Below are 25,285 nucleotides of genomic sequence, written 5' to 3' on the forward strand. Positions count from 1 at the left end.
CCATGGAATCTAAAAATGGTACTGTAATATGACAGCCTCGTGGGGGCGGGCACTGATTCAAAGCAGCTCTGAGTATCTAGCAACATTAGTTTGTAGATCTTTTACTGTACTTTTCTATTAGCACTGCTACTCATCTCCTCTCTCTGCATCTGCCCTTTTGTGTCATCTGACTTTTCCTCTGCCAAAAACTTTCTTTCTCAGCACAGTTTCTGCTTACTCTACATTTTTTACTCATACTTTGGCTTTCTTCTCTTCCTCTTATCCTTTCTTTGTCAGTCTTTCTAGCTTCAGCTAAGTACCTGAATCAGTCCTCCCTCCCTCCCTCCTTTCCTTCCTTCCTTCCTTCCTGTTGAACTTAATTTAAAAAAGAATTTGATTGGCCCAGCTTCACCCTGTTTAGGCAAAACTCTCCATTCCAAGTGGCCTCATAGGCTACTGGCCAGACTTCATATTGGCTTCCCTTAGGTTGAATGCCATCTCCTGGGGCTGAGGTGGAGTAGGAGGGAGCTCATGACTATTTGGTGCTGCCTTTATATTAGAGTCTGTGGATGAGGAAGAATCTCTTCAGAGGGAGTTGTACATTCAGAGGATATTATGATCAACATGTCTAGTTCACTGTTATAAACTGCTTCAGGGAAAGTAAGCTAAAGAAGTTGTAGCACCACTGCATTCTGTTTCACCAGGGCTGGGGAGGGAAGAAACTCTGGTCAGAGAAACAGATAGTGGCCAAAGAAAGGGAAGCATGTAGCTAGCTAGACTCAGCAGTACACAGACATAAAAACAAGTAAGTAAATATATAAGCACAGTTGTTGTTTTTTGTTTGTTTGTTTGTTTCCGGTACGCGGGCCCCTCACTGCTGCGGCCTCTCCCGCTGCGGAGCACAGGCTCCGGATGCGCAGGCCCAGCGGCCACAGCTCACGGGCCCAGCCGCTCCGCGGCACGCGGGATCCTCCCAGGCGGGGCACGCGGGATCCTCCCAGGCGGGGGCACGCGGGATCCTCCCGGACCGGGGCACGAACCCGCGCCCCCTGCATCGGCAGGCGGACTCCCAACCACTGTGCCACCAGGGAAGCCCCTATAAGCACAGTTTTTAATAAAAAAGGAAAGGAACTAGGCCCATGGCGGAGAGTTTCTCTACCTGTGTACCTCTCGCCCTGGTTCCTCATTTCTCATCTTCCTGACACTCTCTTAGGAACTCCATCCTTCTAGAACTGCTGCCTCATCCGAGGGAGCCACCACCACTATCTTAGTGCTGAGGACATTTCTTATTTCCCGTTATTAAAAGTGAAAAAACTTAGCTTTGTGGATATTTTATTTGGAGAATCTTGTATAACATTTGAACAACTGAGAACAATGTACGTCTTCCATTTTGTAATTAGGCTGGTCTTTAGCTATCTTAAAAAATATATAAACTCAGTGAAATTGTGGGTATATAAGATGCAAGTGGTAAATGTGTAACTTTGATAATACCATGATTTATGATATATAATTCCTTTTGTTGATTTGTCTTGGTTGTCTAAAATTAATGTTTGAACATTTGATGAGAATGAGGACAGCCTGCATTTGAGTCTGAGACAAATATAGGCATATTAAGTAAATAGAAGGGCAGGTTACTCAATTCTTGATAAATCTAACTGTCAAACTGACATGATTCCACCTTACTACCTACATGACTTTGGTCATATCATTTAATTTCTCAGAGCTCAGTTTTCTCACCTGTAAAAATGAGGAAGATACCTACTTCATAGGATTGCCATAGAATTAGGTGAGGTATTTGGAAGTGGCTGGTGCAATGTCTGGTACATAGTGGCTCAGTGAAATTGCTTTGTGCCTTCGTTCCTTTTTCCCCCTCCTTTCTCATGGCCACGTCTCTGATCTCTACTAGCCTAATCATGAAAGAACAGAGCTCGCAGAGGACAGGGCATTTCCTCTGCCCTCTTGCTTTTTCTTCTGTTATTCTCTTGTTACAAATATGCTTACATATACAGGTAACACAAAAATTTTTGTCTCCAACTTTCTTTCTTACATTTCTGGTCTTCTCTCTGGTTCCCAAGAGACCTCTCTACTTAAACATTTACTTTTGTTTTAAGTTTATCACCTCAAAACCCGCTTAAATCATTTCCTTATTTTTCAAATAAGAGATACCTCTTCTAATTTCCCCATTGTCCCAGAGTATCATTTCCTTCTCTAATTCATTAATCCAAGTTCATAAACCCTCCGTGATAGGGTTTAATCCTGAATGACTCTTTTCACTCTGTTACTCTATATCTTAAAACCCCAAAAACTTATCTTCAGTTTGCAGTACATTAATTTGAAGTTTCTGATATTTGTAAAGTAACTATAATTTATTTCAGGTTTTTGAGGTTTGCTTACAATCCTAAAAGGTTCTTTTAAAAAGGAACTTTTTCTTGTTCTTTTATATACACCAAAATCTAGTGAACAGCAGGTTGATTTACTGATTGTTGATTAGAGCTGTACAAATATGCTCCGAAGTGTCCTTTATTTCTTTCTTCCTTTCCTTTCTTTTAGCTTCCTTTCTTTCGCTCATAGAATATCTTTCTAGAGGATAAAAGTTATTATCTCTTTTATATCTTTGGGTGTTAGTGATAGAAATTAAGATTTGATTTTGGTTCTTATTTGGAAAATTTTTTGTTACTAATTTCTTTTTTTTATTGAGGCATGATTGATATAAAACATTTGTTACTGATTTCTTAGACAGATGGACCTGTGAGCAGCCTCTTTTTATTCGCTCATTCATAGAATGTTATGACAATGTTTTAGATTAGAGAAACTGCCTGAAACTGCCAGTTTTTCAATAATTACAAACAGATTATGCCTGAGGGCATTCTGTTTCAGCATTAATGAACTAAAACCAATTTTTAAAAAGCTTAAGCAAAATTTAGCAGATCCATTGCTAGATGCCAGCCTTTTATAAAAGATCCTGTTTTTTAAAATTCAATACTATGTAACCATTTTAGTTGATAACAAATCATTCAAATTACACTCCAAATTAATTAAGAATTACTAATACGAATTTATTATTTAATAAAAATTAAATTTTTATTAAATTTAAAAGATTACACTTAATAAGAAATAGATTAGTAGGAATTACATTTGTATTAATGGGAAAACCAAAAGTTGGGATGAAAGACAACTGTGGTTAGTTATTTGGCTCAAATGGGGTTACTTTTCATAGTATGTCTTCACCTTTACCCTTGCAGGGTCTCAAAGGACATCCAGGGCTCCCAGGACTCCGAGGTGAACAAGTAAGTATTCTTCCTTTATAAGACTTGCATCTTCTCCAGTGAAAAAGACATACGGTAGGGAACTCCATTGAGAGATTATTTTCCCCCATGTAACTCTTTCAATTTTTCTTAATGCTTTTTACTCTGTTTAGTACAGGAAAAACTTCTAATTTATTATTAAATCTTGTGGGTTTTTTTCATATCTTAGACTGACTTTCACTGTCTGCCTAACATGCTCCAGCAGTCTTAAACTTCCGTTGTTCATAAACCACTGTGAGAATCTCATAAATGCTGTGTATCCTGTCCGCAGATTATCCATGCATGCACACACACTCATATGCACACACATATATGCACTGATTTTTTTGTACGTTTCAGGGGCTTTCCTGTTTTCCAAAGTCTATCCACAGCTGTTAGTTCCCTACCATTGCATGAAGGAATGCAAATAAATTTTAATAACAATCCAAATTAGAATGGCACATCTACTGTTTGTTGTCCATTCTACACATACACATATATGTAAAAGTCAAAATAGTTTGGGAACTATTTAGTTTTTGATCATGTTATTCCTTCTCTCTCCCACCATAAAATAATGTATCATTATGTCATAGGAAGAAATAAAGTCATATCTCTTGTTTTCAATAGAATATATACTAGGCCAGTATGAATAAATCAGTGAAAAGGGTAGGAGATTAGATACTAACTAAGGTGACAAATCGTTATTGGAGATTTAGCAAAGAGCCTCAGGAAACCCCAAAGGGAGCTCCAGAAAGAAAAGTAATGGATTATCCCTGAGGGAAAGATAAATGAAGAAATAAAACCAGTTTTCTCTTTTATTCATGTAAGAGGGACAATACACTCTATTCAGTCCCTGAGGCACAATTTTTCAAGATTGCTAATTACTAGCCATGGCAAGCAATATATGTATCTGTAGCAAGTAAAATCTCAGTTTCCTGAAGATCATATGAGTGCTGAAAAGCATTTGAGCATTTATGGGAAAAAAAAATCAGAAGGGCAGGAGGGATTAGTTCCCGGGGAGGAAAAAAAAACCGCTAGAATACTGCTTTGGCAGAAATTCTGTGTAGATTTCAATGAAGAAAACCTGACACATCACAAGTAAGTGAAAAATTGACCATTTGTCAGTACTGACCAGTTTACTCGCAACTGTTCTATAACCTAGTTCTGTTAGTATACGTGTCATTGTTCTGAGGGTGGTATGCTTTTGAGAAGAGTCTGAAATCAGTTTTAAAGGTTGGAAAATGTATTATTGGAATCAGTTCTTTCTATTTTATTTATTTCCAGAAGTAAAAAGACAAAATTGGTGATAACTGTGAGGAACAACTAAAACCATTTTGCATTTTCACTGTGGAAACACTGTGGACATTAAGAGGAATGTAACTAATCAGCTAGGAGACATTCCCTTCTGGAAAATTTGTAGATATCTATAAACTGGCCAACAAACACTTAGGAAAGTAATTATATCATCTGGGCAAGCTCTAGTAATAAGAGCTTTCATTACGGAGTCTTTATTAGTTGCCAAACTGTACTACTGTTAACTGGAAGTTCAAGTAGTATAATTATTTATTTAATATTTCCATATGTTAACTCATTTAATACTCCACAACACTAAGAATTATTGCAGTTACCCCTGCTTTTAAATATATTTTTACACATTGTTCTCTTTTCTCTACGCAATAATCCTGTGACCTAGATATTATTATTGTATTTTACTAATGAAAAAAACTAAGAGGTAGGGAGGACCCATGCTGGCAGTGCTGGGACTCTCAGTGAAGTCTGACTGACTCAGAGCGTGTGCTTTAATTCTCAGAGTGAGAAGTGGGATTGGGGCAGGTTTACTATTCCTGGTTTTTCCAGGGGTAGAGATATAACTTTGTGTCTGAATTCCTCCATTCGATCTGCAGATTTAAGTGAGCCATTTTTTAAATGCAGAGTGAATTGAGGTATAGTGCTTTGTTTTGAGTTTCTTTTGAGCTGCTCTGGTTGTCCAAGTGATTTTAGGGTGTGGTTGGCTTAGAATATGTTTGTGCCACATAAGACTGCTGAAAGCTTACTCGTTGACTTTGTTTACTGTTATTCCAGTAGAGCAGGATTTAGTCATCCAGTGGTGTCCTCTTGTGTATTTCTCTGTGCAGCTGGAATGTGTTATATCTCTACATGTTATCTTAACACCCTCTATGAAAATCCGTTCAAAATCAGATTCATTTATGTCTTATAACAGATGGCTTTTTAATTGAGGTCAGTTAACCGAAGTTGGCTAGGAAACTAATGAAAGGGATGGTGATTGGCATTAGCCAGAACCTACAGAATGAAAACAGCCTTTTAAATTTATTTCAGTCTTTTCTATTGGCATAACCAAGTATAAAGTTTTGTGGATGTCTGGATATAGGCGTGTGTGTTTTAGAATTGGATGGGGAATAAAGGAAGCAGTTGTAAATAGACTGAAGCAAGTCTCATAATTAGAGGGCTTTCCCTAGAGTACTACTTTAAGTTATTTGCCCTTCAAACCTATACTAGGGAGGCAGCCTTGAATGGTGTTCTCTGGAGTTAGACTTGCTGATTTAAATTCTGGCTTTCTACTTACTAGCTGAGTGACTTCCCACTGGTGACAAATACTTCATGTCTTATTTTTTGCATCTGTAAAATAGGGATAATGGTATCTACCTTATAGGGTTTGAGCAGATTAAATAAGATAATACATATAAAATTCTTGAATTTTGGCACATGATAGGTGCTCAATAAATGCTGTTATAGGAATAAAATATGTATTATATATAATATTAATAAGGTAATATCTAATACATAAATATGGTTTCTGAAATTTATAGGATATAATCTCTCTACATGTAGATGAAAATTTTTTGTTACTTCTCATAAGACAACTGTTTATTCACATTCTGTTAAGTTGTTCATTGCCATATATATGTATAGGTGTCTGTATGTATATGTATATATGTATGTATGTGTGCACATGTATATATATGTGTGTTTGTGCATACACACACGTGACAACTTTGTCAGATTGAGTTCACATCTAGGCTCTGCTACTTACTCACTGTGCCATCTTGGGCAGGTTTCATAACTTCTCTGTATCTTAGTTTCTTCAAATGTAAAATGGAGAAAATAGTATCTATCTCATAGATGTAAAGTAGACGTAAAGTGGTGGCGTAGGATTGGCACATAAAAAAGTGCTAAGTAGGGCTTCCCTGGTGGCGCAGTGGTTGGGAGTCCGCCTGCCGATGCAGGAGACACAGGTTCGTGCCCCAATCCGGGAGGATCCCACATGCCGCGGAGCGGCTGGGCCCGTGAGCCATGGCCGCTGAGCCTGCGAGTCCGGAGCCGGTGCTCCGCGACGGGAGAGGCCACAACGGTGAGAGGCCCGCGTACCGCAAAAAAAAAAAAATAGTGCTAAGTAAATGATAATTGTTGGAGCAAGGGAAGGAAGTGGGAGACAACAGGGAGAAATGAGAGAAAACAAAACTGAGAGATGGATTCTGAGAAAAGTGGAGAGAAGGACAAATTAGGAGCCTACAAGTCTAATGGAATGGGAGGGTAAAAACTTTCCACTGTGATGCTCCATTTGCCTTTTTCTTGGTCTGTTTTTTCTCTAGATTTTCCAAATTTTAGGAATTTCAAAGTATTTCTATTGTTAAACCGGAGGTAACACTCTTCTGTATACTTCAGATCAGAGGGGCAAAAGAGCTAGTGTCTTTTATTATCTCTTTTCCAAACAACAAACCGGAAATGAATTTACATAATAAAGAATCTATGAAATTTATCACTGCTGTCACCATTTGTGGTTAAGTAAAGACAGCTCAACACATATTCTTCTGGTATTTCCTTGGTTCACAAAATTTAACAGACCTAAACTTTGAATAAACTGAATGAATGAATCATATATCAATGGAAGAAGGTAACAGCGAGTGGAGGTATTTCTTCTCACTTTTCCACACAGTTCTGCAGCAAGTTTCCTTTCTTATGCCTTTGAGACTCCATATATCAGCCTTCCTTGAGCAATCCTTGTTTTAAATCAGGCATACAAAGTTGTCAGTGCAAAATGAATTTCTCATCCAAAGTTACTATGTGAATATTTAGATAGACCTATGTCATGATACAGATATTTACCACTTAATATCCATTTACTTATCTTCTGGAGCCCATGCTCCAATAGTTAAGGAGAGTTGCAGGATGACTGAGACAAGAAGGAGTTAAATCCATAAAGATACTGGTTATTATGAAACGTACCAACTCTTTCTCTAATATGTTTTTTAAAGGTTATGTATCACTGGATTTTTCCACCCTAGATTTATCGTTACTAATAATCAATGTCTCATTTAGGTCCCTAATGTAATGTGTTTATTTTTATTTAGCAATTTTATCTCATTTTCATTTTAAATAGATGACTTCAATCAGATAAGCAATATGCAGGACCCTTAGTATTTTTATATGGAAAAAATATTCTTTCCAAACTTGGGTATTATGAATGCACCAATTTTGTTTCCTTGGGTTTCTTTTGACTTTGTTGTACTGTTTTATTATTTTTCATTTTAGGGGATTCCAGGATTCACTGGTAATATTGGTTCACGTGGTTACCCTGGCAGGCAGGTGAGGTAACTATATTTAAACTTCTGTTTTTATGTTCCTCTTGGTTAATACATTGTATGTTCTGATTTCAAGAGTTAATGTTCAAATGATAATTGGTTTACTTTTATTAAATAATGAATTACTCATAACAAAATAATTCCAAAAATTCTAATATCAAAATTGTAAAAATCCTTCAAAAATTTTACTGCAGGCAATTTTGCTTAAAATGGGAGTAGGATTTTTAAACAGGTTTGATGTGAGTAATATACAATGGAACCTTCTAAGTTAAAATGCCCAGTGTGCTAATAAAATGTTAAAACAGCCCTGCTACTGAATTTACAGTACTGCCACTGACTAAAATGAAGTAATGGTATGAGTTAAGACTCTATATGATAAGCAACATTTTTTAATAATACAACTATAAACACTTGGGACACAGTTGGCAAAGCTACACATACCACTGTCTGAATACTTTTATCTGAACTGGATTCAAGTCTTTGTATACTGTTGTGAAAATTCATTCTAATCATTTCATATTTATTTCCCTCTAATTTCTAACTTTCTCTAGCTACTTCATGTAGATTAATAAGAGAACAAATTTTCTTTCTTAGGCTTTCATGAATTGACTACTTACTCTTGAAATTAATTATTCATTTAGCATACTAGAAAACTACATTTATATAAAATATCTTTTTATATTTTTAATATACTTTTTATATATCTAAAATGTATTTTAGATAAGTTAATTAGAAGTGTTTTAAAAGAACACAGTTTTCCCATAAGAAATAACGTAAAAAATAATTTTTGTTACTGACAATGTGTTAATCTACTTTATTTAGATATCTAAAATATATTCGTTATAGATTATATACAGTGCCTCTTTTGGTTCTGAAATTCTAAAATTCCTTGAATATATATAGTCTTCATTAAGTATACAGAGTTCTGAAGTTTATACTTGTGAAATGGTACATTTTATATGCCCTTTTTATTAATCTATTTATCTACAGCTCTTTAAAAAGTACTGTAGTATGATGATGATGCCTTTTATTCACACTAGGGTTTAGCTGGCCCAGAAGGTAATCCAGGACCTGAAGGTGGACGAGTAAGTAAGCATTTTCATCATTTTGTTAAGTATGCTTGCATATGAGTAGAATGAAGTGTACAAAATACTTATTTTCACACTTCCATAGAAACTTTGAATGTAATGCAGGTTTAGCCTGGAAAGAAACACACTTATTAAATAGATATTTTCACTGTTAAGACCATAGAGAGCAGTCTTATGGTGGTAGGTTTTACATCATTCTTTGATAGCTCCTACATCTACATCATTTATTTTGCTAGCTCCTAGCAAAACGTCTGGTATGTTGAAAATACGCTCTTTAAGCATTTGTAGTATTATTTATGTGTGGACGTGTATAGACCTAAGAAATAATGATGAAAGAAATATGAAGAGGCAAAAAATTCGCACTCAAGGCTGAGATAATAATACAAAAACTATCTGGAGTAAAGAAATATCTGCAGAGAAAGAAATAGGCTTATCACATTCAAGCATATACCATTGCACTTCCAACCGTTAAAGAAGTTGTTAGCCACTTTTAATCATTAAGGGAGTAAAACAAAAAAAATTACTGTGATGTGTTATGTTGTGTGCCACAAATTAAAATCAAAGCTGGTTCTAGGAAAAATTAGTAAACTAAATTTTTTTTTAAATTCTCTATTTTTAAAGCCAGTTATTTTCTGGAATCTACATCTGCCTTATATTATCTTAAATACCTTTTTGAAATAAGGAAAACAAAAAGTATTTAGACAGTATGTACTATAATGATGCCTTAATTTTTTTAAAAAATTCTTAAACATGTTCAAATACTTCATATTTCTTTTGCTATCAATCCTATGAAGTAGCAGAACACGTGTATTGTCTCCATCTTACAGATGAGAAAACAGTAGGCTATGGAACCGACATGATTTGACAAAGTCATAGCAGAACTCAAACCAGCGTTTTCTCACCTTCAGCTCTGTACTGTTTTAGTATCCCATGCTGTCTCCACCCTTGCATTAAGTGAAAACATAATGGGGAAAGGTCATGTATTCTTTATTAGAAACTGCACCGAAAGCACATATTGACTTGGATTTGGAAAGCAAGAAGAGATTAGTGGACAAAGAACATGGGCTTTGGAGCTCAACAAGGACCGCTTTTTTTTCTTTTTTTCTTAACCCCTTGTTTACTAGCTTTGTGACCTTAGATGTCGTTCAACCCTTCTGTGCCTCATTTTTCTTACCTTATTAAAAGGTGATAATGAAACCTACCTTTAGGTGGTTATGACAACTACCTGAGCTTAATTAATATTCTTAAGGCACAGTGCCTAGCACATGGCATGCACTTTCTATGCAGATTTTATCATTATTATTAGAATTTGGGAGTTTCTTCTGCATGTGAGCTAAACTCCTAGACCTGTTACTTGGCACTGTGCAGTTTTCTCTTTCTACATCTTCTCATCTTGCTTCAGTGATTCCTATAACTTTTCTAATTCTTCTTTATATCATTTTTGTACTATATTATACATCCTTTTGTTGCTTTTTTCCCCCATTTGTACTGACAGTTATAGTGTAGGTTGTAACCCTTTTTAAGTTTTTTTAGGTTTCGATGGCCGACTTCATAAAAGCATTAAAAAAAACAAATCTAATCCTTTTCTGACTAATTTAATTGATTTAATCCTTTAATTTTCCTTTGGGAGTGAGGGAAGAGTCAGAAGAGTCACTTCTCTAGGTTTCATATTCACAAAGAGTCTCAAATGTAGACTTTAGACATTAACTCCAAATATGGTTAAAAAGACAAAAATCATAAAATCACGCTGACAGGATTATGTTTTTCATTTAATTTGGGTCCTGTTACTGGTCTATACCACATGCTATACAATATGAATTAATATTTTTATAAATCATGATAAATTACCTTTTGACTGGCTCCACTGTTTGCACTTTTTGGTGTTAAGATAATTATTTTAAAAATGTAAATGTTTAAAATAAATCATTTTGTAACCCTCCTTTGGTGTTTCTTTGTGTAATAACGTGCTAGGTGGCTCAAAAAGTAGAAGTATGTAGGCCTCCCCCGACCTTTTAGTGGCCCTGCTGGTGACACAAAATTGCCTCTACCTGGATATACAAGCTTCAGTCCAAAAAAGCAAACACATACGTGCTTTTTGTTTAATTTTTTTTTTAAATTTTTTGGCTGTATGGCATGTGGGATCTTACTTCCCTGACCAGGGATCAAACCCGAGTCCACTGCATTGGAAGCGTGGAATCTTAACTGCTGGACTGCCAGGGAAGTCCCTTATTATTTTTTATGTTCCTTGTTTCATTACATACTAAACTCCAATTTAGTGGTAGTGTTTTGAGAATGACCACAACACCATATGATTTCTTTGGTGGATGCAGCTGACATTTTATTTATTTTATTTATTTATTTTTTAGAATCAGCATAATAATTATCAAAAAACCTTTATGAAACACCTACATAATTACTCATAGTATTGTTCCCTTTAAAATCTTTACTTGTGGGCTTCCCTGGTGGCGCGGTGGTTGAGAGTCCGCCTGCCAATGCAGGGGACACGGGTTCGTGCCCCGGTCCGGGAAGATCCCACATGTTGTGGAGCAGCTGGGCCCATGAGCCATGGCCGCTGAGCCTGCGCGTCCGGAGCCTGTATCTTTACTTGTAAAATGTTGTGCTGGTACTCTGTGCAGACTTTGTTGAGTAGAGGTTTAGCTCCTGAGTTTTCAGTTGAGTATTTAGTTTACTGAGAAGTGTACATCAGTTAGGGTGTTTGTTCTTTTTATATATAAGCAAAACTCCAGTTGTGTATATTAAAACAAAAGTTAACTGTTTTTAAACTTGAGGCCACCTGTAGTTGATATTTCTGAAAGTACATGTAGCTTCTCATCATAATCGTAAATGTTTTGGTATCAGAAATACTTTTGGATGCTTCATGTTAAAAGAAACCTTCCCCATCCTTCAGATGCTTCGCTTTCAAGCAAACAAATTATAGATGTTTTATCTTTAAAGTTAATTAGAAGGAAACTATTTTTCTCTTTTATTTTATTTTTTGCTTATTCATTCATACACTCTGTAGAACATAGGAATTTTAAAGGTGTTTTTCCTTGTCAAAGAAAAGTGCTTGTCTTACTATGGCAACACCCAACTAGCTTTCACCCTCAGGAACTAAATGCTTCCCATGGTTCTTATTCCAGGAAACTTGGAAATGATTCCTGAGACACTTACTTTTAAAAAAAATATTGTGGTAATACATATTTAATATAAAATTCACCATTTTAATTATTTTTGAATGTAAGTTCACTGGTGTCATAGTTCAGGCTGCTATAATAAAAATTACCATAGACTGGGTGACTTAAACAATAAACATTTATATGTCACAGTTCTTCAGTCTGGGAAGGCAGATCCAGTGTTTCATGAGGGCCCACCTCATGGCTTGTAGACCACTGCCTTCTTGCTGTATCCTTATGTGGCAGAGAGAGCAATCATATTTCTTTCATATCTCTTTTTAGAAGGGCATTAATCCCATTCATGAGGGCTCTACTCTCATGATCTAATTCCCTCCCAAAGGTCCCACCTCCAAATACCATCATCTTGGGGATTAGGCTTCAATGTATGAATTTTGAGGGGGCATAAACATTCAGTCCATAGCAGGAGGCAATAAGTACATTCACATTGCAGTGCGGCCATCACCACCGTCCATCTCCAGAACTTTTTCATCTTTCCAAACTGAAACTTTATATCTATTGAACAGTAACTCCCCATTCTCCCTTCCCCCCAGCTCCTGGCAACCATTCAACTTTCTGTCTCTATGAGTTTGACTACTCTATGTACTTCATTTAAGTGGAATCATATAATATCTATCCTTTTATGACTGGCTTATTTCACTTAGCATATTGTCTTTGAGATTCATCCACCTTGTGGAATGCGTCAAGATATCGTTACTTTTTCAGGCTGAATAATATTCCACTGTATGTATATGCCACATTTGTTTGTCTTTTCATCTGTTGAACATTTGGGTTGCTTCCACCTTTTGGCTATTGTGAATAATGCTGTTCTAGGTGTACAAATGACATTTACTTTTTTAAAACCTGAGTTCTTTCTTAATGTATACTATTATGGAAAAATTTACTCTGAAAAGGCACCCATTCTCTAAGTCAAAATAAGTAGACTTTATTTCGAATTTAGTCAAAATGGGCTCCTGTATCTCTTCTTCAAGTTCTTTTATACCTTGGGTTTCCTCTGTGTTCGTAAAACCATTTTTCTTCTCCCATCTCCATCCAGTTCAGCCTCTCAGTGGTTCAGGGAAATTTCTCTTTGTTTCCTCCTAAGAGCTCTGTTCTACCCTTAAGTCTTCTGACCCATCTGCCCTTCAAATCTTACATCACTCTATGAGCTCTTTCTTTGAGTCCCACATCTCCATTTCCTTGCCAAGACAATTAAATTTAAATGCCTCATCACCACAATTTCAAAATGACTAACAGAACTCATCCTCTTTCTACTAAACTATTAGCTTTCCTATTTGTTTTCCATATTTCTATCAGTGGTTACCATTTGCTTATCAGTCCAGTATAAACCTTAGAATCATCTTTGCCTCAATCCTAGAGATAGATACAAAGACCATTTGAACCACTGTAATCCAAATGAATTCTATAAACTGCAAATTTGATTATATCAAAACTCTGTCTAAATTTTTTTGAATGCTCAGTATAAATCCCAAACTTGCCATCATCACATAAAAGACTTTTCATGATGTAGCCACTGTTGCCTTTCCAACCCCCTCTCTTGCCTACCAATCACACAGAACTATTTGCAATTCTATGAAAATGCCATGTCATTTTATTTTGATTGATTGATTGATTGATGACACATTGTTAGCCCTGCATAAAATGCCTTTCCTTTCCTTCAAGACTCAGCTTAAATGTTGCCTCCTCTGTAAAACTTTCCTAAATCGTCCCTCTAGGCAAAGTTGGTCATTCTGCCTTCAAAGGTTCTATATCTTGTATTTATCACATCACATAATAATGTCACAATTATCTTATGATATTACAATTGTGTGACTCTTTTTCCTAATAAACTATGAACTTCTTGAGGGCACTGATTTTCGTATTCATTTTTATAATTCCAATTCTTGGCACACAGTGGGCACTAAAATGATGTTTTGTGAATGAGTGACCCAGACTCATATTCCTTCAAATTTGGACCATTGAAACAGCATTCTAACACATTTTCCTACATTCAGTGTTTCCTGTTTTGGGTGTATTCTGTATCCTGTCCACAGATTAATATTTTAGAAAAACAGCTTAACATCAGGGCACTACCACACTCCCCCAAAGTCCAGTAGCTTCTTATCTAAACTATAAAGTCTAAAATTCTTAGTCTGAAATTTAAGGCTCTCTTTAATCCATTCTCTAAACTACTATACACTTTATTAAATTGATGAAACAGGTTATTATTTGCCACAGGTGAGATCTAACTAAAGTATGGTAGTATAAAGTAGCTTCAATTGTTATTTTGCTCCTTGTTTCTCAGACCTATTGGAATCTCCCTGAGGGCACAATGGGTCTGCTTCTCTCCAAAGCATCTTACATGTAAGAAACTGTCAGTTAACCATTTACAAATGCTCCCTGAGTCCTCTCTATCTTGTCTCTGCTTACTGTAGTGCTGGTTGGAGCGTTCTTTCTCCATCCTCTGCTTATCAAGACTCTATCTACTCCACAGGGTTATCTCAAGTGCCAGTCTCCTTTGAAACCTCCTCTGACTGCTTTTACCTCCTGCCACATTGGAATGAATCTCTTCCTCCTCCATATTTCTTTTTCTTGGATACCTCCATTCTGCCTTACAATTTAGTTAATTGTATATCTGTGTCTTCTGCCCTTTGTAATATTCAATGTAGAAAAGAATTTGGGCTTGTTGATTTTTATTAGCCACTATGCCTTAAGTTACATTTCCTACCTTTTTTTTTAATGAAAAGATTGAACTGTAATTTCTAGAAGAAAAGACACAAGATTATCCAAACTGTTATGCCTTATAATTTCATATTACTAGGAATAAATTTTAAGTATCTCTATTTAGAATTATTTACAGGATGAATATTTAAGTGAGATAATACAAAGATTATTTGCTTACTTTAAGGGTTTCATTGGCTCTCCCGGAGAAGTAGGACAACTGGGACCTGAAGGAGAAAGAGTAAGTCTATTTCCTTCAAATATTATTTCTAACGTGATATATTTAGGATAAAGTATAACAGGGCTCATAAACCCAGATGTCGGGCAGTGAAACAAGCCAGCTTTAAGAAAAGTCACCTACCAGAATTATAATTAAACTCTCTTAAATTTTACTGAATTGTGTTTTAGGTAAGTGAGGTGATATAAATATTTATGGTTAGCAACTTTAACTTTTAACTTTTAAAAAACACAAATTGATATTATCTAATTAAACATTTTATTTTGTAATTGATCTTTAATTTGAGTAGAAACTCTTGGCAGGGTTTGTATTTTATGATGCAATGTGTAATAAATCAACTTCAAAAGATATATTTTGTTGTTTAATAGTGGAAGATAGCTGTTCATAAATGTAGATACTTGTGAATAAAGTAGAATCTTTGCCAAATATTTTGTTATACTTATAAAAATTAACGAAGATACATACAGAGTTCTGGCATTCCAACTTCGTCATATCTAGTTTTCAGTGCCATATGCAGTTCAGTGATTTCTAGCTGCATTTCTTCATCTACACTGTCAATATTAATTTTAAAAAAAGTAGAATCAAACAATATTAGCATATTCTCAGGTTTGAAAACAATCATATTCCGAATTTAGCATTTAACTCTATTATTATACAAGTGCTGTTCGGGCAAATTTTTTTTCATATCTGGAAACTGATTTTTGCAAATGAAAATAAATCGGATCATTCTTTGCTAGATGAATATTTCAAATGTGTAGTTTTTTGAGTGAGTGAATTAAAACACATTTTCTTGTAGTTACTTGTGAATGCCTCCACAGAGAAGAAACATTCAGAGTTTACATGTGCTGTAATGACAATCAAAATGTTTAGTTGTCTTTGGTGAGAAGAGGTGAAGATATTCCTGTGGTGAGCGCACAGGTCATTTCTTTCACTTGCAAACAATATCTTCAGTGTGATCCTACAACTAAGCCACTTAACTACTATGTAATACAGCAGACTTACAGATGATGCTTCCAATCTATCATGCAAAGAATTGAACTGCTTCTTATAGACCCAAAGGAGTATATATAGTTTACATTGTTAATTACTGTGCTGCTTATGATACAATCCTTCCCTGACCTGTTGGAATGAAGTTATTTCTAGTAATTGATGTAATAAATAAACGAAAGTTATATGTCCTTGCAAAATGTCATCATCTTGAATTCAAGGATTCCTGTGACACTGACTATCAATAGGCACAATGCCTGTAATCATACTCAGTAATTTCGACTAGTTTATATGAATATATCAAGATTGTCTCAAATCATAAATACAAGACCCTTTTGTGATATTCTGCCTATTATAGGTACCATGTCCTAATATTATTAGGCTACTTCAAAATTCTCACTAAAACCATGAATGGTATAGCTAACTGGGTGGCCTTATTATGTTATGAAATATTTAAGTAGAGAAAAGCCAAAGAAAATAATGTTCTAATCACTCCTGAAAACAAATGGGAAGAAAAAGTTCTTTCTAGAAGTCAATAATATACACATGCATGTATATATGAAAAAGTTCTTATATAATTCTATCTGCACTATCCTTAGGTTTTCTGCTGAGACTTACTGAAGCTACTAAAGTTTTAGAAAACAATTATTTTTCTTAAATGCTTGGCTATATTATGTAAAGATGCATGAAATCCTCATGAAATGAGTCATATTGCTCATCTCTGAACTCTTTTTTCAATAGAGAATATTAGATGAATATTTATTAAACACTGTTGAATTAAAGTAAATGGATTACTTTAACCATTGATATCTGCTAACTTGTCTGTATATACAAAAACCCCAAGCTACATGGTTCTGACATATTTCTTAGTCCCTAAGGCTTATAAAAGTGATTATAAGTCTCAAGGGATTTTATCAGTTAGTACACTTTGGACTGCAAGTGACAGAAGATCCCATTTCAAACTGGCTTCAAAATGAGGAAATTTAAAATAAATGATAATAATGATAACAGCAAATGATTTATTGAATGGTTACATCTATATGCAAGGCTCTATGCAAATACTACATACGAATTAGCTCCTTTAATCTCACAACACCCAGTGAGATAGGTAGTATTATTTTTCTCACTATAGATGAAGAAAATGAGGCATACAGAGAGACACACTTACCTAAGACTGTATATAGGTAATAAGAGCACAGCCAGGATTTGAACATAGATATTCTGGCTCCAAAGACTGAGTACTTAAGTACTATGCCCTACAGCTGCTTCTTATGACCAGAAACCCATAGGTTAGGTGGGATCTAGGCACAATATGGTCCTGAGCACAGCGATATCATTATCCTTCTCTCTGCTTTGCCTTGACTAATGCTGGCTTTATCCTAAGGCTGGTTTCTCATATGATTGCAAGATTCCCAGTGCAAGGGCTAAATATGCCTTTGTTTATGTCCAGCCAGAGACAGGGAGACAGAGAGGAGGTAATTGTCTGTTGGGTACAGAAAATAAGACTTCCTGTTTGTCTGGTTGTACCAACTTTGGTTGCATGCCACCTCTGGACAAATAACTATCACCAGAGGAATGACGAGATCCCATTTGGAAATACAAATGGGATGGATTTCTGAATAAAATCAGAATTTTTGTTATGAAGAAGGAAAGGGGCCACTTGAGTTAAAGTAATACATTGAAGCTTTTCTGAATATCACACCAGTTTAAAGGAAAACTTATTTTTCCCTTTGGCATACTTCATAAATTGATGGTTGAGAAAAAATAACTCATTAATTGATTCAACAAATATTTACTTTTTTGAAGTATAGTTGATTTACAATATTATATTAATTTTAGGTACACAGCATCTTGATTCAGTATTTTAATAGATTATACTCCATTAAAGGTTATTAAAAAATAATGGCTATAATTCCCTGTGCTGTTGAATATATATCCCTGTTGCTTATCTATTTTAAACATAGTAAATTGTATCTCTTAATCCCATACCCCTATCTTGCCCCTCAATCCTTCCCTCTCCCCACTGATAACCACTAGTTTGTTTTCTGTATCTGTGAGTCTGTTTCTGTTTTGCCATATATATTTGTGTGTTTCATTTTTTAGATTCCACATATAAGTGGAATTATCACAGAGTATTTGTCTTTCTCTGACTTACTTCACTAAGCATAATATTCTCTAGATCCATCCACATTGCTGCAAATGTCAGAATTTCATTTTTTATGGGCATGTAATACTTCATTGTGTGTATGTGTATATGCGTGTGTGTGTGTATACACAAGCACATATATCCATATGTGTGTGTATATATATATATATACACATGTATGGATATATTTATCCATTCATCTGTTGGTGGACCCTAGGGTTACTTTCCATATCTTGACTATTGTAAATAGTGCTGCTATGAACATCAGGGTGCCTGAGTCTTTTCAAATTAGTGTTTTCATTTTTCCCAGATATTTACCCAGGTGTGAAGTTGCTGAATCATATGGTAGTTCTATTTTGAGTTTTTTGAAGAACACCAATACTGTTTTCCATAGTGGCTGCACCAATTTACATTCCCACCAACAGTGTAGGAGGGTTCCATTTTCTCCACATCCTCGCCAACATTTGTTATTTGTGTTCTTTTTGATGACAGCCATTCTGACAGGTGTGAGGTGATATCTCATGTGGTTTTGACTTGCATTTCTCTAATAATTAGCAGTGTAAAGCGTCTTTTCATGTGCCTGGTAGCCCACTGTATGTCTTCTTTGGATGCTGGGAAAACTGGACAGCTACATGTGAAAGAACATTAGAACATTTCCTCACACCATATACAAAAATAAACTCAAAATGGATTAAAGACCTAAAAGTAAGATCTGAAACTATAAAACTCTTAGAAGAGAACATAAGCAGAACACTCTTTGCCATAAATCACAGATCCAAAAATAAAATGTTTTTTTTAGATCTGTCTCCTAAGGCAAAAGAAATAAAAGCCAAAATAAATGAATGGGACCTAATGAAACTTAAAAAATTTTGCACAGCAAAGGAAACCATCAACAAAACAAAAAAACAACCTACTGAATGGGAGAAAATATTTGCAAATAATATGACTGACAGGGAGTTAATATCCAAAATATATAAATAGCTTATACAACTCAATATCAAAAAACCAAGCAACCCAATCGAAGAAGGGAACAAATATTTACTTTTGACTTTTTCACATTCTAGGGTGCTCCTGGGATCCGTGGAAAGAGGGGTCTTAAGGGAAGACAGGTAATTTGATTCTTGTTTTATGAGGTACGGTTTAGAGGAGTATAATCTAATTATATGCATATTTCTCACCTGTTAGACTACAAATGTAGTTGTTTTTCTTGTTATCCACAATCCATCTCATTCAACAGAGTTTAAAATTTGCCACTTTAACAGCCTATCCAGTAATACCTGAGAATGTGAAGGAGTATTTAGATTAAAAAATAACTCGAAATGTAACACTTCTAAACCACTTAATATACCAGTGGGAGAGACCTTTATCCCCATGACAAGGTGCTAAAATTAAAATGTCACAGGAAATACATGAACAATTTAAAACACTAATGATAGCACTATTCACCCTCATGTTTTAGAGGTTTTTAAAATGCCTGCTTCAGATGTTAGCTCAGAAACTAGTTTCTTATATTTTCATGTTAAAAAAAAATCAAGTAAAGTGAATTCTTCCAGATAATATAATAATTTCAGAGATGGGAGGAAATTTTGACATTATCTAATACCCCATTATTTAACAAATGAGAAAACTGTAGTTCAGAAAAAGCATCCTCGGGTTATCCTGGCTGTGTTAGTATAGCTAATTAGCCACCTGCTTTTCACTTGTGCTGTTTTTTATTACAATTAAAAGATATTTATTAGGGTAAGACATTCTGTGCTATACTCTGCTCTCTACTCTGTGAGGAAGAAAATTGTCTTTAATCACAGCTTTTCTAAAACTTTGGTGTGTATAATTAAAATCCTGATTATAATACTAAAGGATTACAGATCTCACCAGAATATTCATATCCTTTTAAAGCATTTTATTCTTTGAGCTTTGCAATATTTCTTGAAGATAGAATAGGACAATGGCACTATTATACAGGTGAGGAGAACGAGGCTCAGTGACATAAAAATACTTGCTCAGAATCCCATAGTTAAAAGTGATAAAGAATTGAGCCCAGCTCCTTTGAATGTAAATCCAAGATCCTTTTCCTTACTACGTAGATATTTCTGCTGTCTGTCTTCTACCTCACACTACTTAGAAGAACATGATTTATGTTTTCATGACATATGGCCAAAATGTGATAAACTTATTTTATTTTATATTGGAGTATAATTGCTTTACAATGTTGTGTTAGTTTCTGCCTTACAATGAAGTGAATCAGCTATATGTATACCTGTATCCTCTCCCTCTTGGACCTCCCTCCCACCCCCCACCCCCAGTCCCACCCATCCAGGTCATCACAGAGCACTGAGCAGAGCTTCTTGTGCTTTATAGCATGTTCCCACTAACTGTTTGACCCATGGTAGTGTATATATGTCAATCCTAATTTCCTAATTTGTCCCACCCTCTCCATTCCACCCCTGTGTCCACATGTTCATTCTCTATGTCTACATCTCTATTACTGCCCTGCAAATAGGTTCATCTGTACCATTTTTCTAGATTCCACATATATGCGTTAATATACTATATTTGTTTTTCTCTTTCTGGCTTACTTCACTCTATATGACAGATTCTAGGTCCATCCACATCTCTACAGATGACCTAATTTCGTTCCTTTTTATGGCTGAGTAATATTCCATTGTATGCACATACCACATCTTCTTTATCCATTAATTTGTCGTTGGACATTTAGGTTGTTTCCCAGTCCTGGCTATTGTAAATAGTGCTGCAACGAACGTTGGGGTGCATGTGTCCTTTTGAATTATGTTTTTTTCAGGGTATAGGCCCAGTAATGGGATTACTGCGTCATATGGTAGTTCTAGTTTTAGTTTTTTAAGGAACCTCTTTACTGTTCTTCATAGAGGCTGTATCAATTTACATTCCCACCAACAGTGCAAGAGGGTTCCCTTTTCTCCACACCCTCTCCAGCATTTATTGTTTGTAGATTTTTTGATGATGGCCATTCTGACTGGTGTGAGGTGATACCTCATTGTAGTTTTTTTTTTTTTTTTATGGTACGCAGGCCTCTCACTGCCGTGGCCTCTCCCGTTGTGGAGCACAGGCTCCAGACACGCAGGCCCAGCAGTCATGGCCCACGGGCCCAGCCGCTCCGCGGCATGTGGGATCCTCCCGGACTGGGGCACACACCCATACCCCCTGCACCGGCAGGTGGACTCTCAACCACTGCGCCACCAGGGAAGCCCCCTCATTGTAGTTTTGATTTGCATTTCTCTAATAATGAGTGATGTTGAGCATCTTTTCATGTGCCTCTTGGCCATCTGTATGTCTTCTTTGGTGAAATACCTATTTAGGTTTTCTGCCCATTTTTTGATTGAGTTGTTTGTTTTTTTGATATTGACCTCCATGAGCTGTTTGTATATTTTGGAGATTAATCCTTTGTCTGTTGCTTTGGTTGCAAATATTTTCTCCCATTCTGAGGGTTGTCTTTTCATCTTGTTTATGGTTTCCTTTGCTGTGCAAAAGCTTTTAAGTTTCATTAGGTCATTTGTTTATTTTTGTTTTTATTTTCATTACTGTAGGAGGTGGGTCAAAAAAGATCTTGCTGTGGTTCATGTCAAAGTGTGTTTTTCCTACATTTTCCTCTAAGAGTTTTATAGTGTCCGGTCTTACATTTAGTTCTTTAATCCATTTGGAGTTTGTTTTTGTGTATGGTTTTAAGTAGTGTTCTAATTTCATTCTTTTACATGTAGCTGCCCAGTTTTCTCAGCAAAACTTATAGAAGAGGCTGTCTTTTGTCAATTGTATGTTCTTACCTCCTTTGTCATAAATTAGGTGACCATATGTGCATGGGTTTATCTCTGGGCTTTCTATCCTGTTCCATTGATCTGTATTTCTGTTTTTGTGCCAGTACCATACTGTCTTGATTACTGTAGCTTTGTAGTATAGTCTGAAGTCTGGGAGCCTGATTCCTCTGGCTCCATTTTTCTTTCTCAAGATTGCTTTGGCTATCAGGGTCTTTTGTGTTTCCATACAAATTGTAAAATTTTTTGTTCTAATTCTGTGAGGAATGCCGTTGGTAATTTGATAAGGATTGCATTGAATCTGTAGATTGCTTTGGGTAGTACAATCATTTTCACAATATTGATTCTTCCAATCCAAGAATATGGTATATTTTTTCATCTGTTTATGTTATCTTTGATTTCTTTCATCATTGTTGTGTAATTTTCTGAGTACAGGTCTTTCGCCTCCTTAGGTAGGTTTATTCTGAGGTATTTTAATCTTTTTGTTGTGATGGTAAATGGAATTGTTTCCTTAATTTCTCTTTCTGATCTTTCATTGTTAGTGTGCATAGGAATGCAAGAGATTTCTGTGCTTTAATTTTGTATCCTGCAACCTTACCAAATTCATTGATTAGTTCTAGTAATTTTCTGGTGGCATCTTTAGGATTTTCTAGGTATAGTATCATGTCATCTGCAAACAGTGACAGTTTTACTTCTTCTTTTCCAATCTGTATTTCTTTCATTTCTTTTTCTTCTCTGATTGCCGTGGCTAAGACTTCCAAAACTGTGTTGAATAGGAGTGGTTTCACTTTAAAGATTTTAACGTATTAAGATAAACTTACAAAACTGTCAAGAAATGAAAAGTAAGCCAAACATTTTGTTTTCTTGCAATTACATTCAACATTCAAGTTAATCTTGTAATAATTATAACAGCAGAAACTGTACCATCATCATTACCATCATCACCAATTTTTAGTCTCAAGGACTTTGTTAAATATTTTGTATGCCATCTCATTTGATGACACTCTATTATACTTCTGAATGTTAGTATATTCTTTACATTTTATCTCTCTTACACATATCCCAATAGAAGTACCTCTCTTATGTGTCAAATATCTAATCTAAATATGCAGATTGGGCTGTCTCAAAATTGACAGTAGGTGAAGTTCATCTTCTTTATTCTTGTTCTCCATTCTATGTCTTGATTTTTTTCATCCATCTCCTACCGAAGTATGCTGTCAGTAAAAGAACTAATTAATTTATTTATGCTATTATATTATTTCCAGTGCTTAAAATGTTACCTTACCCATTAGTAATTATATTTTAAGTATAGTTTAAGACAGAATAAGTAATCTTTAATGGTGGAATTTTAGGTGTTGCTGAGGAAACATTTTCACAGAGTCTCTGTGATATATCACTTAAGTAGCTACCATCTTTATTTATTAATATAGCTGGTCTTATATAGATATTAACTTTATCTTTCCTTGGGGGGGCTGCATTGGGTCTTCGTTGCTGCATGTGGGCTTTCTCTAGTTGCATCGAGCGGGGGCTACTCTTGGTTGCAGTGCGCGTGCTCTCTCATTGTAGTGGCTTCTCTCTTGTTGCAGAGCATGGGCTCTAGGTTCGTGGACTTCAGTAGTTGCAGCATGTGGGCTCAGTAGTTGCAGCACACAGGACCTAGAGCACAAGGGCTTCAGTAGTTTTGGGACACAGGCTCAGTAGTTGTGGCTTGTGGGCTCTAGAGTGCAGGCTCAGTAGTTGTGGCGCATGGGCTTAGTTGCTCTGCGGCATGTGGGATCTTCCTGGAGCAGGGCTTGAACTCATGTCCCCTGCATTGGCAGGTAGACTCTTGACCACTGTGCCACCACAGAAGTCCCTTAACTTTATCTTGACAATGTATAGGTATTATCTACTTCCCTACTCTATAATGAACTGTAAAATCGTCCATGGAAATTTATAGATAACTTCTGGTTTCTTACTCCATAGGGAATTATAATATTATCCAACAGATGCTATTGAGTTCAAAAGAGGAGTTCAAGAAAACTGGAAAGATAGTGAATGGAATGATCACTGGCTTCTTTTTTTTGAGTGCACTGTTCTTTATATTAAAAAATTTGTAAAGTTTTATTTCTTTAAAGATATATGCCTTTGTAATAGATTTAGATCTTAGAAAACTTATATTTGAAAAACACATGCATTCCATTTTTCCTAAATAGTGTTATAAAAAAATCTGTCTAGTGCTGTACTGTGTCATGTATACTATATGTACTTTCTCATTTTTACCACAAAATGATTTGACCATGTTTATGAGGAAATCACTGTACTTAGACTAAGATACAGTTACAACCACAAGTCAAATTATGCCAAGGTTGACCTCAGAGACTGTTCCAGAATATTATCCTATGCATAAATGCTCCACCATGTTATGTTTATTATAAGTAAAATCATCTACAGATATCTTTGACATTAAGTAAGGGCAAACATATTATTATGGGATATTATGTGGCATGAGACACATATTTCAATTTAGATGATTCAAATTCCATGAGAAGAATGGTTACTTATTACTGTTTTAATAATAGTAAAAGGAAAATATCTTTTGATAACATTTCCACTCTCTTTGACGTGGAAAGATATTAGGTGTGTGAATACAAATATGGCCATTTTCTCTTGGTCATTTATTAAATTATGTATACTATTTGTTGTTATATATGAAGTAGATATTCAAATACGGAAGCAGAATTAAAGGATCCAGGCCAACATAAAGAGCTGACAGAAACCATACATGTGAAAGAAAATACAGAAACCTGGAAATGCTGAAATCTAAAAAGGACCCATTTAAGAAGTTTTTGGCTATGCATATGTCAAAGACTGTTAGGTCCAGTCTTCTGCTGGTTTCATAGCTATTTAGAAGTGTAGGTTGGTGCTTCATTAAGGTACAGCTATGTGGATCCCATCCATGTTATTTCACTTACTGTCCTTAGAATTTCTAAGATGTACTTTATTATAATCACCACTCCCCTTTAATTAATTTGATTAGTCTTACATTGTAAATGAGCTTGTTTCCTCAAATTTTAGGTAGATACAATTACTCAGCCTTTGAGCATAGCATATGATTCAGTTTTTTAAAAGTTGAAGTATAGTTGATTTACAATGTTGTGTTAGTTTCAGGTGTACAGCAAAGTGATTCAGTTATACATGTATGTATTCTTTTCCATTATAGGTTATTATAAGATATTCACTGTAGTTCCCTATCCTATACAGTAATAGTTCCCTCTCCTATACAATAAATCCTTGTTGTTTGCCT

General features: G+C 35.4%; 1 protein-coding gene across 1 annotated transcript in view; it reads left to right on the plus strand.

Moving 5' to 3' along the window:
• COL24A1 (collagen type XXIV alpha 1 chain) overlaps positions 1-25,285 on the plus strand; it is a gene marked incomplete at both ends in the record, with an annotated part of 398,127 nt that overhangs the window by 71,225 nt on the left and 301,617 nt on the right. Inside the window, 5 exons of the mRNA XM_082834714.1 lie at positions 3,222-3,266; positions 7,815-7,868; positions 8,905-8,949; positions 15,031-15,084; positions 19,279-19,323. Of these exons, the coding sequence (XP_082690840.1) occupies positions 3,222-3,266; positions 7,815-7,868; positions 8,905-8,949; positions 15,031-15,084; positions 19,279-19,323 (243 nt within the window). The remainder of the gene's footprint in view (positions 1-3,221; positions 3,267-7,814; positions 7,869-8,904; positions 8,950-15,030; positions 15,085-19,278; positions 19,324-25,285) is intronic.

The sequence above is a fragment of the Leucopleurus acutus genome (genome assembly GCF_964270905.1).
Source record: "Leucopleurus acutus genome assembly, chromosome: 2".
Classification (NCBI taxonomy): Eukaryota; Metazoa; Chordata; class Mammalia; order Artiodactyla; family Delphinidae; genus Leucopleurus; species Leucopleurus acutus.